Below are 14,757 nucleotides of genomic sequence, written 5' to 3'. Positions count from 1 at the left end.
CGTCCTCTGCTCACACTGCATTCTGATTTGGCAGCCGGGGGCGAGCCAGACAAGAGCCATCGTTGGATTTCTAGAAGAGATGGACAACGAGGACAATCTGTTAATCAATTAATCGTGATTAAGAATATAGAGTACTGTGTATTCCCTCTTCACACTGTCTTTACATTGATAATCCGAGTATGCGCACTGAACGCCATTGTCTGCCAGCAGCAAGAGTGAGAGCGCGGATATGATAGTGCAGGGGAGCGGCATACATTGACCCGAATCTCCGGGAACCGGAGAACAAGTGGACTCGGACTCACATCGTTGGAAAGACATACTGGCAGACAGACAGCAACAGTTGTCATTGCTATGATCAGCTGAGCCAGTCAAGGCAAAATAATACATGTAAATGTGGTAGCCAATTGCGGAGAAGCGCTACTGTCGGATACGTTTGTTGCGCTTTGTGTTTGTCAACCTTGATGTGATTTGGGGCAGGCTACCTGTCATTAGCTGTGAGGGAAAACGTGTTGCTTATCTTTATCGTTTTGTTTTTCTTTCATTCGTTTGACATCATCCTATGGATTCTAGTTTTTCTCGGTTGGTGTGAATCAAAGCACCCAGTCGCTCATGCTGCGGTCAGGGAAATGGGCTGTTGCGTCTGTTAGACAGACTTGACAACCCAGATTTTTTTTAGGTGCCGTTTTGTCTTTGGCAAAGGGCGAAAAGTCCACTGCAGACAGGCGTGTCGGGGGCGATTCCAGTGACGGCTCGACTCTCTGCGGAGCCCCCATTTCAACAACCCCCACCCATTTTGCTCGGGTGCTTTGGATGGGGGGCAAGCAAAGTACGGCAGGGCGGCCACGGGGTGCTTTTCCCGGTGTCTCGACGGATGACAGCGCAGTGCCGCCCTCGGCTCACTTTGGCCACTACCGACCGAGTGGCACTATGGGGCTACGCAGCCGCTCAGTGAGTTCAGTGGCTGGGATGGGCATAGAACATAGTCCTGCGGTGCCCTTTGGGTTTTATACCCCCAGAGGAACTGACTCGGACAGGGCCGGAGGGGGGTCTGGCACTAACGCTGCCCATGGTAACGGCTACCAGGAAACAGGCGGCGGGCATCACACGGACGGTATGCTCTATCTGGGATCCCGAGGGTCGTTGGCAGACACCTTGCCCCTGCACATTGCACCCCGGTGGTTTAGCGCCCACAGTGGTAAGTGTCAACACATCCACCTCTGGCTGGCAGCATACATTGAAGTTATCAGGGTTTACAGAGGGATGCATTGACATTAGGCTAGATGTCATCAGCAAACTTCCCTACCATCCGTGGAACTTCATTCATTAATTTGTGAAGTGTGTGCGGCTGTGCAGGTCATGTATGTGTGTACAGCAGGTCACGAAGTCGGGGTTTATTGAGTGTCTGACCTCTTGTATGGCAGGACGTCTCCAATACCTTGTTGTGAGAAATGACGCTAATAAGCCATGTTCCCAAATCTAGCTCAGTCAATTGGCCTATGATTAGAGAGGAGGAGGGAGGGCCCAGCATTATAATCCGCTTACCTCAGACCACAATATGTCTCACTGACTGGGCTTGTCAGGGCCTGAGCTGCAGAAAACTGAGGATACTGGCTCAGGTCCCCAGGCCCTCATTACCAAAGCCCAAACCAGCAGCCCACGGGAGGGAAACAGAAAGTTAGGCATCATCCAGATTGTTTGCCTCCCTTTTATCGCTAGGCGACCCCTGATATTCATGTTTATGTGACTGAGAAGCTTTCTGTGAGCAAGGCACTGGTCCTGCTTCGGGTACAGATTTTAGCCCTGTTTTCAAAACCGCTTTCTTCTGTCCACTGTGGTTGGGGGGTGGCTAAAGAAGGCCTAATGACGGAAAAGATAGTCAATGTATTCAGGTTTCAGTTTCCCAGGATATTTATTAATGGAGATTGAAAAGTGAAGGCCATGCTAAGTAGACCAATGCCTTACACTGGTCTATTCTAGACCAACAGTATTAAAGATTTCCAGGAACTCCATTCTGAGCTCCATGTCTATGTCTCTGATAGAGCACGTTTTGCGACAGAGACACAATCTTAAATTGTATCAATTTCAAACCCTCCAGTCTGTTATGGTCACACTCCTATCATAGTATGTAGTATTTTTTTATGGATATTTCTTATCTCAGTGGAGCATTTGTCAGACATCTTGTTGCCTTCAATTGATTTGTCAAACTAGAAACAGTACTGTAAGTCTGCAAAGCATTTTAACACACAAAGGCTTGTGTTGCCACCATGGTAGACCGTAGACAGTTCTGCTGCAAAATAAACAATAATGACACAAAGTCACAGAGCACTCCTATGACAATGGTAATATACTGTACTTCTCCAAGGGTTTGATCATTACAAATGGGCAATTCTATGGGCGCAGAATTACACTGGTCCAAGACAGCCCTTCTTATCTCATTATCAAATCATTTCTGGGTAACAATTAAGGAACCTACTCTGATTGTTTTCAATTAAAATGGTCAAAAAAAAGAAAAAAATGCTTCTTAGGAAATAGCAATTTCTCAAGGAAGAATTTTGCTAGGATTGTCTGGGAGTGGTCTGAGTGGGGAGGCAGGCCATCAGGTATGCCAGAACGCCAACCCACCAAAACACAAAAGAGTAATTATTATAATTTTCACAATTTCACAGTATTATTCCAACCTCATAGTGTGGAAAAATCACTTTATTCACAAGGACTACTTTTAAACATTTCCCTGAACATTTTTCAAAAAGTGATTTACAGGTTGAACTGTGCAGATACGTTTAGTAACAGAATAAAGCTGTGTTACCAATTAATTATGTTACAAAACAGTTTTTCCATTGAATTATTATTTTTTAATGTGTAAACTGTTCAAAATAGTCATTTTGCATAAGAGTTGTGTGGTTTGTTAAACTTTGAAATCAATGTTTTTTGTTTGGCATACATTTTAAATGGAAATATCTGAGTCTCAGCATAATTCCGTTACAGTGGAAATACCCAAATATCACAGAGGCCTCTGATCTTCACCAACTGGACTGTTTTGCCCTGTCCTTTTCCTCAGCCTCCGTGATACTGCATTGACACTCTATCAATAGTGTATGACAGTGCTGTGGGTGGGCCAGCTGAAATTTGGGTGGACCAAAAACACAACAGCTTATTTGCATGACAAATAATGTCCCGTTTGGACCACTGACAAGTAAATATTTTTTGTTGTTGCTCAATCTGATTGGTTGGGCCTGGCTTCCTCCGTGCCTACACGGCTGGTGTACGACTGCCTGATAAACTTGATCCTGACAGGAAACCTCCTTCTGATAGTCAACTGTTTGATCTAGATGCAAGCAGTGAACAACACTGAGACAATTCTCCCTCCACTGATGCAGTTCCTAAACAGTCCTTTCTGCATTGTCACTTAGTGAGTTGTTCACCTACTGTTGTTGTTATGCACTTTCAGATGAAAGACCCTTTAACAATGGTTTGTGTAATATCTCTCCTGTGTTTGACCCACCGTGTTCAGTCACCTGTCACAGAGATAAGTAATCACTCACTCACCGATGTGAGCTAAGCAGAGCACTGACGGATGCCAATGTAATTGTTCTCAGATTAGAGCCATAAGCAATCATTCACTTGTGTACACCTCCATTTTAATTGAAACGTAAATAATGACAACGATAACACACACACATGAACACACGCACTACTGTAGACACACACACTGTTGTGGCTGGGTTTTAGTGGCAAGTCTTTTTGGAATGATGGGATTGTGGAACATATGTGCTAAACTGTCTGGCAGCACGATTCAACAATATAGGTCACTCATTTTATTTCTGTTTTCCCATCTCCTCAAACACTGTCTCTCTCCCTTCTCCCATTAGCTCAGCACAGTGTATACAGAGGAAGAGGGACACACACACACACAGTCTACACTGGATTGCTGAGAGAGGATTTCTGTTGCTGTGACAACCATGTTGCTTGTCACTGCTGTTTTCAAGATGCACACTTGCTTGCTCCTTGCTATTCCCACAATATCCTCACACTTGTTTCCTCAAGAGACAGAGGGCCAGGGAGGGAGGGAGGGATGGAGGGAGAAAGGAAGAGACAGGTAAGGGGAGAGAGGGAGAAAGAAAGAGACTGAGGTGAGGGAGAGAGTGAGAAAGGAAGAGACTGAGGTGAGGGAGAGAGGGAGAAAGGAAGAGACTGAGGTAAGGTGAGAGAGGGATGGAGGGAGAAAGGAAGATACTGAGGTGAGGGAGAGAGGGAGAAAGGAAGAGACTGAGGTAAGGTGAGAGAGGGATAGAGGGAGAGACTGAGGTAAGGTGAGAAAGGGAGAGACTGAGGTAAGGTGAGAGAGGGAGAGAGGGAGAAAGAAAGAGACTGAGATAAGGTGAGAGAGGGATAGAAGCTTGACAAGTTCCTCTAACAGACTTTCTGTCACCAGAGTTTCACAGCCAGTCTGTTGTTGAGTGACAGCCGACAGACCTTTCTAATAAAAGGACACCACAAATGGACGAAGCTAAGGCAGTGGCGACCATTGCCGTGTTGTAGGGACTAAATCCTGTCATCATACAGCAGAGACTTTCTAAAGATAAACCTTTGACATCAGTAGCAGGGGGCAATGGCCCCTGTCAATCAACTACACTGATAATGCCAATGGCTAGTAAGCATTACTGATCACTGGATGCTTTCTAAATCATTAAGCATCACAAACCTAAATCACATTGTTTCTCACCATAGCATAACAGCCCATTCTGTCTTATTCGCTGTGTAATGATACCCCTTTCTCCCCGACACAATACACACCAGTGCCATTACACAACTCCCTCCTACCCATACTCTACCCCCGTCTCACCTGTATCTAAGGCCACATTACTTCCTGCAATCAAAGAGTTTAGCTAAAACAACAATAGGTCAGTATGTCAGCTCTCTCGGCCCCCTCCTCCCCCTTTCCCTCTCCGAGTCTTTGACTCTCTCATTCAGCTGTTTCCATGGAAACTGCTGTTCTTTCCGGTAAGGTAAAGAGTTGTCTGAGTTGGGTTTGAGTTGGATGTGATGTAATCAAATGGCTACTATCCATGTATGGGCATGATGTCCTGTGTTCTGAACATAATGTCCTGTATTCTGAACATAATGTCCTGTATTCTGAACATAATGTCCTGTATTCTGGACTAAACAGGTCTCTAGACACGCTCATACACTCCTCATTTAGTACCATCATTAGAGGGACAACCAGCCCAGACACGTGGAAAGAAGATATACACAAACAAACAAGGTCACTCATTTAATAAGATAATCTATGTTGTCTTGTCTACTCTAATGACCTGTGTAGACAGTAAACAAGCTATGTCCTTGACTTGACAGAGAGAGGGCTTGAAATAGCAAGGTGTTTGCTCTCCTCAGAGAGACAGAGGCTTTCTGGACAGCAGGTTGGGCAGGGTATTACAAGGAGCTAGTTGTCACCTTGCCTGCTAGAGGGAGACAGACTTCCCATCTGTACCCTTTAATGGTGTCTTATCCCCTCTCTCTGTTTTGCATCCCAACCAGCACCCTATTCCCTATATAGTGCACTACTTTTGACCAGGGTCGCATTCCAAATTGCACCCTATTCCCTATATAGTGCACTACTTTTGTAGAATCTTATGTAGGATCTTAATTTGATCACCCTGTTGCAGGATAACTTTTCTGCAATGTAGGAAATGTAAAACCTGTAGTGTATTTGAAGTTTAATTTCCACTTTGAAATTTCAGACTTGATTTTCCCTTTTAAAAAATGTAGCAACCCCTACAAAAATGTCCATTAATTATAATCCACATAATTCACATTTCCTGTTACAGCAGGGTGATTTTCCTGCTGTAGCAAACGGGCTCAAATTTAAGATCCTACATCTGTATAAGGAATAGGGTGCCATTTGGGATGTGCACTCTGTTCGTCTGCTACTGTACCTCTCGGCTCTGTTCATAATGCTACTCCTGAACCTCTCAGTACTGTGTTTGTCTGGCTGGCTACCACAACTCCCCTGCTCCTCTCTTCCCTCCATCTCTCCCTCTACATGATTCTCTGAGCAAAGACCGATTCGGTCGAATGTCATTTTGAAAACATCATGACTTTAGGGAGAGATCTAGTCAGGAGAGTTTATTTTGTGTTTGTTTTTTTGTGTGTTCATTGCATTTTACCAATGAGCCAAGGGAACGCTATTAAAATATGAATCTAAATATTGATATTGTGACTTTGAAATCCAATGATCTGCTGGTGGTCTTCTTGTTGTGAATACTCCCTTTAGATAGTGTTTATGTTTATGGAATGCTTAAGGGAACAGGTGGGTAGGCATCCTTGCATTTTAACCCACTGAAACTTACTTCTTACTTTGTTCTAATAATACATGTTGTTTAATGATATTCTGATCTATTTAAACCATCATGTATTATATACAGTGCATTAGGAATGTATTCAGACCCCTTGACTTTTTCCACCTTTTGTTACGTTATTCTAAAATACGTTATGTTACGTTATTCTAAAATACGTTTTGTTACGTTATTCTAAAATACGTTATGTTACGTTATTCTAAAATACGTTTTGTTACATTATTCTAAAATACGTTATGTTACTTTATTCTAAAATACGTTTTGTTACGTTATTCTAAAATACGTTATGTTACGTTATTCTAAAATACGTTTTGTTACGTTATTCTAAAATACGTTTTGTTACGTTATTCTAAAATACGTTATGTTACGTTATTCTAAAATACGTTTTGTTACGTTATTCTAAAATACGTTATGTTACGTTATTCTAAAATACGTTTTGTTACGTTATTCTAAAATACGTTATGTTACGTTATTCTAAAATACGTTATGTTACGTTATTCTAAAATACGTTATGTTACGTTATTCTAAAATACGTTATGTTACGTTATTCTAAAATACGTTTTGTTACGTTATTCTAAAATACGTTATGTTACGTTATTCTAAAATACGTTATGTTACGTTATTCTAAAATACGTTATGTTACGTTATTCTAAAATACGTTATGTTACGTTATTCTAAAATACGTTATGTTACGTTATTCTAAAATACGTTATGTTACGTTATTCTAAAATACGTTATGTTACGTTATTCTAAAATACGTTATGTTACGTTATTCTAAAATACGTTTTGTTACGTTATTCTAAAATACGTTATGTGACGTTATTCTAAAATGAATTAAATTGTTTTCCGCCCCTCAGCAATCTGTACAGAATACCCCGTAATGACAAAGCAAAAACACGTTTTTAGAAATGTTTGCAAATGTATATTAAAAAACAACAATGTAAATCTCACAATTACATAAGTATTCAGACTCTTTATTCAGTACTTTGTTGAAGCAAATTTTGGCAGCGACTACAGCCACAAGTCTTCTTGGTATTGGCGCGACAAGCTTGGCACACGTGTATTTGGGGAGTTTCTCCCATTCTTCTCTGCAGATCCTCTCAAGCTCTGTCAGGTTGGATGGGTAGTGTCAATGCACAGCTATTTTCAGGTCTCTCCAGAGATGTTCGATCGGGTTCAAGTCTTGGCTCTGGCTGGGTGTTACGAGAATTATGTTCTCAATGTTCATAACCCAATTCAATTAAACTACTCAGTCTGCAACCCAGGATTTGCAAGATACTGGTTGAATAAAACAGACGGAGGCCCAGCTATGATAGCCAAAATGTTTATTCATGAGAGCGCTAGTTCGTTGTACAAAACCATTCATTTTATATTGGCTCCTTACGCACATACTTTCACACACAAACAGAAGGTATCCTACGCACATACTGCCTCCCTACCCAGCCGACATAGAGTATGGAGACCGTGAGGCCGGGAGAAGTTCTCTGTGGCCCCTGGCCAAGGTCGGCACTGAATTTTGCTCAGACAGTCTGTGTTTAAGATATTATAGAGACATATTGTACAATTATTTAGTTTTACCCTAATTCTGACTAAAACTACACACATTTATTATAATTTTACTGACTAAAACTACACACATCATTAATAATAATTTTATGATCCTAATCAATTTCATACAATTATATGGTTTCAGGGTGGAATATTTGAATCATTCATTTAAACATATAAATTCCATTAACACTGGGCCACTCAAGGACATTCAGAGACTTGTCCCAATGCCACTCTTGCGTTGTCTTGGCTGTGTGCTTAGGGTCGTTGTCCTGTTTTGAAGGTGTACCTTCGCTCCAGTCTAAGGTCCTGAGCGCTCTGGAGCAGGTTTTCATCAAGGATCTCTCTGTACTTTGCTCCATTCATCTTTCCCGCAATCCTGACTAGTCTCCCAGTCCCTGCCGCTGAAAACATCCCCACCACCATGCTTCACCGTAGGGATGGTGCCAGGCTTCCTCCAGACGTGACGCTTGGCATTCATTTTGGTTTCATCAGACCAGAGAATTAAGTTTTTCATTGTCTGAGTCCTTTAGGTGCCTTTTGGCAAACACCAAGTGGGCTGTCATGTGCCTTTTACTGAGGAGTGGCTTCCGTCTGGCCATTCTATCATAAAGGCCTGATTGGTGGAGTGCTGCAGAGATGGTAACCTTCCTTCTGGAAGGTTATACCATCTCCGCAGAGGAATTATGGAGCTCTGTCAGCGTGACCATTGGGTTCTTGGTCACCTCCCTTCTCCCCCGATTGCTCTGTTTGGCCGGGCGGCCAGCTCTAGGAAGAGTCTTGGTGGTTCCAAACTTCTTCCATTTAAGAATGATGGAGGCCGCTGTGTTTATGGGGACCTTCAATGCTGCAGAATTGTTTTGGTACCCTTTCCCAGATCTGTGCCTCGACACAACCCTGTTTTGGAGCTCTATAGACAATTCCTTTGACCTCATGGCTTGGGTTTTGCTCTGACATGCACTGCCTAGAGCTGGCCGATGAATGGCATGACACTGAGCCTCAGGATCTCATCACTGTATCTCTGTGCATTCAAATTGCCATTGATAAATGCAATTGTGTTTGTTGTCCGTTGCTTATGCCTGCCAATACCATAACCCCTGTTCACAACATTGACATGAGCAAACCGCTCGCCCACATGACGCCGTACACGCTCTGCAATCTGCCCAGTACAGTTGAAACAGAGATTCATCCGTGAAGAACACACTTCTCCAGCATGCCAGTGGCCATCGAAGGTGAACATTTGCCCACTGAAGTGGGTTACGACGCCAAACTGCAGTCAGGTCAAGACCCTGGTTAGGTCGACATTTGGGCAGAAATTCTTTGTGTGTGCAAACCCCAGTTTCATCAGCTGTCCAGATGGCTTGTCTCAGACGATCCTGGAGGTGAAGAAGCCAGATGTGGAGGTCCTGGACTGAAGTGGTTATACGTGGTCTGCGGTCGTAAGGCCGGTTGGACATACTGCCAAATTCTTTAAAATGAGGTTGGAAGCAGCCTAAGGTAGAGAAATTAACCTTAAATTATCTGGCAACAGCTCTGGTGAACATTCCTGCAGTCAGCATGTCAATTACACACTCCCTCAAAACTTGTGGCATTGTGTTGTGTGACATAAGTGCACATTTTAGAGTGGCCTTTTACTGTCCCCAGCACAAGGACCACCTGTGTAATGATCATGCTGTTTAATCAGCTTCTTGATATGCCACACTTGTCAGGTGGATGGACTATCTTCGCAAATAAAAAATGTTGAGAGAAATAAGCTTTTGGGTGTATGGAAAATTTCAGGGATCTTTTATTTCAGCTCATGAAACATGGAACCAACACTTTACATTTTGCGTGTATATTTTTGTTCCGTGTACTGTATATATTTATTTTCACTTGGGGGCCTCCTAGCGACCACTTATGCCTGGAACCGGCCCTGCCTCCACAGGCCAAAACTGTGAGCCAGATGAACACTAACTTGGAAAGATCTGGTTTTGAATTAATAAAGTATACATTTTCAGTTTCCAGATGTTCTGAAGACCATCATGACACACTCACCCAAAGCCAACACACTATTTTAATTAATTGTAGCAATTCATTTAGACAAATGTTTGGCTTCTACCTTGAACTTGTATTGATTTTAAGGCAATCATGAATCTTAACACTTCATGAAACATTAATCTCTACTTAAAGCAATCCTGTCATCGCCTCAAGCATTCTGCATAAATTATACAATGCATTCGTTAAGTATTCAGACCCCTTGCCTTTTTCCACATTGTTACATTGTTACAGCCTTATTCTAAAATAGATAACATTTTTTAAAATCTTCATCACTCCACACAATACTCCATAATGACAAAGCGAAGACAGGTTTTTAGAAATGAAAGCAAATGTATAAAAAAAACAAAAAAACAGAAATACCTTACGGTCTGAGACTCGAAATTAAGCTCAGGTGCATCCTGTTTCCATTGATCATCCTTGAGATGTTTCTATAACTTGATTGGAGTCCATCTGAGGTAAATTAAATTGATTGGACATGATTTGGAAAGGCACACACCTGTCTATATAAGGTCCCACAGTTGACAGTGCATGTCAGAGCAAAACCCAAGCCATGAGGTCAAAGGAATTGTCTATAGAGCTCCAAAACAGGGTTGTGTCGAGGCACAGATCTGGGGAAGGGTACCAAAACAATTCTGCAGCATTGAAGGTCCCCATAAACACAGCGGCTTCCATCATTCTTAAATGGAAGAAGTTTGGAACCACCAAGACTCTTCCTAGAGCTGACCGCCCGGCCAAACAGAGCAATCGGGGGAGAAGGGAGGTGACCAAGAACCCAATGGTCACGCTGACAGAGCTCCATAATTCCTCTGCGGAGATGGTATAACCTTCCAGAAGGAAGGTTACCATCTCTGCAGCACTCCACCAATCAGGCCTTTATGATAGAATGGCCAGACGGAAGCCACTCCTCAGTAAAAGGCACATGACAGCCCACTTGGTGTTTGCCAAAAGGCACCTAAAGGACTCAGACAATGAAAAACTTAATTCTCTGGTCTGATGAAACCAAAATGAATGCCAAGCGTCACGTCTGGAGGAAACCTGGCACCATCCCTACGGTGAAGCATGGTGGTGGGGATGTTTTCAGCGGCAGGGACTGGGAGACTAGTCAGGATTGCGGGAAAGATGAATGGAGCAAAGTACAGAGAGATCCTTGATGAAAACCTGCTCCAGAGCGCTCAGGACTTTAGACTGGAGCGAAGGTACACCTTCAAAACAGGACAACGACCCTAAGCACACAGCCAAGACAACGCAGGAGTGGCATTGGGACAAGTCTCTGAATGTCCTTGAGTGGCCCAGTGTTAATGGAATTTATATGTTAAAATGAATGATTCGAATATTCCACCCTGAAACCATATAATTGTATGAAATTGATTAGGATCATACAATTATTATTAATGATGTGTGTAGTTTTAGTCAATAAAATTATAATAAATGTGTTTAGTTTTAGTCAGAATTAGGGTAAAACAAAATAATTGTACAATATGTCTCTATAATATCTTAAACACAGACTGTCTGAGCAAAATTCAGTGCCGACCTTGGCCAGGGGCCACAGAGATTTGGGAGAGGGCAGGGAGTACTTCTCACGGCTTCACGGTCTCCATACTCTATGTCGGCTGGGTAGGGAGACAGTATGTGCGTAGGATACCTTCTGTTTGTGTGTGAAAGTATGTGCGTAAGGAGCCAATATAAAATGAATGGTTTTGTACAACGAATCATATTTCAGCATGATAATGCACAGCCCCATGTCGCAAGGAACTGTACACAATTCCTGGAAGCTGAAAATGTCCCAGTTCTTCCATGGCCTGCATACTTACCAGCCATGTCACCCATTTGAGCCTGTTTGGGATGCTCTGGATCAACGTGTACGACATCCTGTTCCAGTTCCCGCCATTATTCAGCAACGTCTCAGCCATTGAAGAGGAGTGCATACAAAATGCTCGTTGACTTGACAAACAAGACGAACTGGCAACAGGCAAACCGAGCACACAGGTATAAGTACCCAGGGGATAATGGGGAAGATGGGTGACACCTGGAGGGAAGTGGAGACAAGCCTATGGCCTGTGGAATGACAACATTCCACAGGCCACAATTGACAGCCTGATCAACTCTATGCAAAGGAGGTGTGTCACGCTGCAAGAGGCAAATGGTGGTCACACCAGATACGGACTGGTGTTCTGATCCACACCCTACTTTTTATTTAAGGTATCTGTGACCAACAGATGCATATCTGATCTATTTCACCTGTCCTTGTGCTTGTCTCCACCCCCCTCCAGGTGTCGCCCATCTTCCCCATTATCCCCTGGGTACTTATACCCGTGTTCTCTGTTTGTCTGTTGCCAGTTCATCTTGTTTGTCAAGTCAACTAGCGTTTTGTCTCAGCTCCTGCTTTTCCCCAGCTTTAAAATGGCAAAAATCTCTCTCAGTCCCATGGAAAAATAGGTAGATTTTCAGGAAATTAGCTGTAAAAGTGCACATTTTGTCTCTGCCCTAGAATTGCATGATATTTTTTATACAACTGCAACATGTTCTCTACGCCCCATGACAAAATGTGTAGAATTGCAGGAAATTAACTTTAAAACTTCACAGTTTTCTCTCCACCATCAAGAGGGGGGCCACTAAAGTGTTTTACTGTGACGTGAGGGGCCCTCCAACCAAATCTCACTTATGGCCCCCAAAAGACCCGTGTGGAGGAAATTATTCTGAGGTATTTTAACTGTGCTTATGCAGTGATGTTTGTGCCACATGAGTGAAATATTGTGTCAGATGCATGGCCTTGCCTTACCATCAGCAGTTCATTGTTATTTGCAAATAGTAGCATTTATCCAAAACCTTTTTGTGTTTTTCGGTCTTCCGTTTCAACCTGGCCTAGAGCCTAGATATTTATGTGACGGTTGAATACACTTGTCACAACAATGTATTGATTCAGTCGGAGTGTGGTTTACAAAACAATTAACCTAACCGTTAATTTGATCTAAAGTCATTTAGGGTGCTGATCCTATCTATCTACTTCTTTTTTTTGTTTGGTGGTTTAAGTGATCCATTTCTTATGCCTAATGTTTACAATTTTGTCTTAAATCACAGTAATTCACATTTGAAGTGCTTCTGAAGAAGGATAAATGCAGTTTGACATCATCTAAAAAAAAGGAGATGGTTTTTCTTCTCTCACACACAGGGAGAGGAGGGGTTAGGTATCGAGAGGGTAATGATCCTGAGGAAGGAAGCTATCATAATGCTGGTGGCCAGTCATGGGCATTTTATGAGCTTCCGAGACAGGTATTTTTGTAAGGTTTTGAATTCGTTGTCATTGACGATGGGGAATGGGGCTGGACTGCAGTGGTATCATGAAAAATGCATGAAGCAGAGATTGAGTCAGTCGGCTCGGCTTGAGAAAAGTGTCGGCTTTGTCGAGAGGCGCCTTGGGACACTTTAACAGAAGCGCAGTGTGACGGCTCTATTTCACCTACAGGAACATGGGGGCAGCACGCTGGTCAGCTTGGGCTTAGCATGCCCACTCCATAGTTACTTTAACAATGGCTTGATATCTATACAGTTGTGTGACATCTGTACTCTACATTGTTCAGGGTAAGTATATAGTGGCTGTACTATTACCTAGTAAGAATATCAAACCAAATACCATTTTATTTGTCACACGCTTCGTAAACAACAGGTAGAGTAACAGTGAAGTGCTTACGGGTCCTTCCCAACAATGCAGAGAGAAGAAAAACAGAAATAATAGAAAAATAATAACACAAGGAATAAATACACAAGGAATAAATACACAATGAGTAGCGATAACTTGGCTGTATACACGGGGTACCAGTACAAAGTTGATGTGCAGCGCTACGAGGTAATTAAGGTAGATATGTACATATACCACAGGAGATTGGTGTCACCTTAATTGGGGTGGACGGACTCATGGTAATGGTTGGAGTGGAATGGTTTCAAATACAGCGACGCTATTCCATTCGCTCCGTTCCGGCCATTATTATAAGCCGCCCTTCCCTCAGCAGCCTCCTGTGGCATATAATGTAGGCAGCGATAAAGTGACTAAGCAACAGGATAGATAAAAAACAGTAACAGCAGCGTATGTGATAAGTCAAAATAGTTAGTGCCAAAAGGGTCTAGCAGTGTTATGGCTTGGGTTAGAAGTTGCTCAGGGTCCTGTCGGTTCCAGATTTGGTGCACCGACCCGCGTACCATACAGTAGCAGAGAGAACAGTCTATGACTTGGATGGCTGGAGTCTTTTTGACAATGTTTAGGGCCTTCCACTGACACCGCCTGATATAGAGGTCCTGGATTGCAGAGAGCTTGGCCCCGGTGATTTACTGGGCCGTGCGCACTACCCTCTGTAGAGCCTTGCCAAGCATTAGCCATACCAAGCGGTGATGCAGCCAGTCAAGATGCTCTCAATGGTGCAGCTGTAGAACCTTTTGAAGATCTGAGGGCCCGTACCGAATATTTTCAGCCTCCTGAAGGGGAAGAGGCATTGTTGTCCCCTCTTCACGACTGTGTTGGTGTGTCTGGACCATGATAATTCATTAGTGATGTGGACACAGAGGAACTTCAAGCTCTTGACATGCTTCACTACAGACCCGTGGATGGGGGCGTACTCAGCCATCCATTTCCTGTAGTCCACGATCAGCTCCTTTTGTCTTGCGGACATTGAGGGAGAGGTTGTTGTCCTGGCACCACAATGCCTGCTGTCTCATAGGCTGTCTCATTGTCGTTGGTGATCAGGCCTACCACTGTGGTGTTAATGATGGTGTTGGAGTCATGCGCAGCCACGCAGTCGTGGGTGAACAAGGAGTATAGGAGGGGACT

General features: G+C 43.2%; 1 protein-coding gene across 2 annotated transcripts in view; it reads left to right on the top strand.

The window, feature by feature from the left end:
• Positions 1-12: 12 nt before the first annotated feature.
• Positions 13-14,757, top strand: part of LOC139370752 (zinc and ring finger 1) — a 32,051-nt gene continuing 17,306 nt past the window's right edge. Inside the window, exon 1 of one of the 2 annotated variants that reach the window (XM_071110443.1) lies at positions 13-1,195. In XM_071110443.1, the coding sequence (XP_070966544.1) occupies positions 811-1,195 (385 nt within the window). In that variant the 5' untranslated portion in view covers positions 13-810. The remainder of the gene's footprint in view (positions 1,196-14,757) is intronic. The other variant, XM_071110451.1, reaches the window with a different exon arrangement.

Source organism: Oncorhynchus clarkii, chromosome 2, assembly GCF_045791955.1.
Source record: "Oncorhynchus clarkii lewisi isolate Uvic-CL-2024 chromosome 2, UVic_Ocla_1.0, whole genome shotgun sequence".
NCBI lineage: Eukaryota > Metazoa > Chordata > Actinopteri > Salmoniformes > Salmonidae > Oncorhynchus > Oncorhynchus clarkii.
Note: the sequence above shows the minus strand (reverse complement) of the source record. Positions and strands in the feature narration are given on the sequence as shown.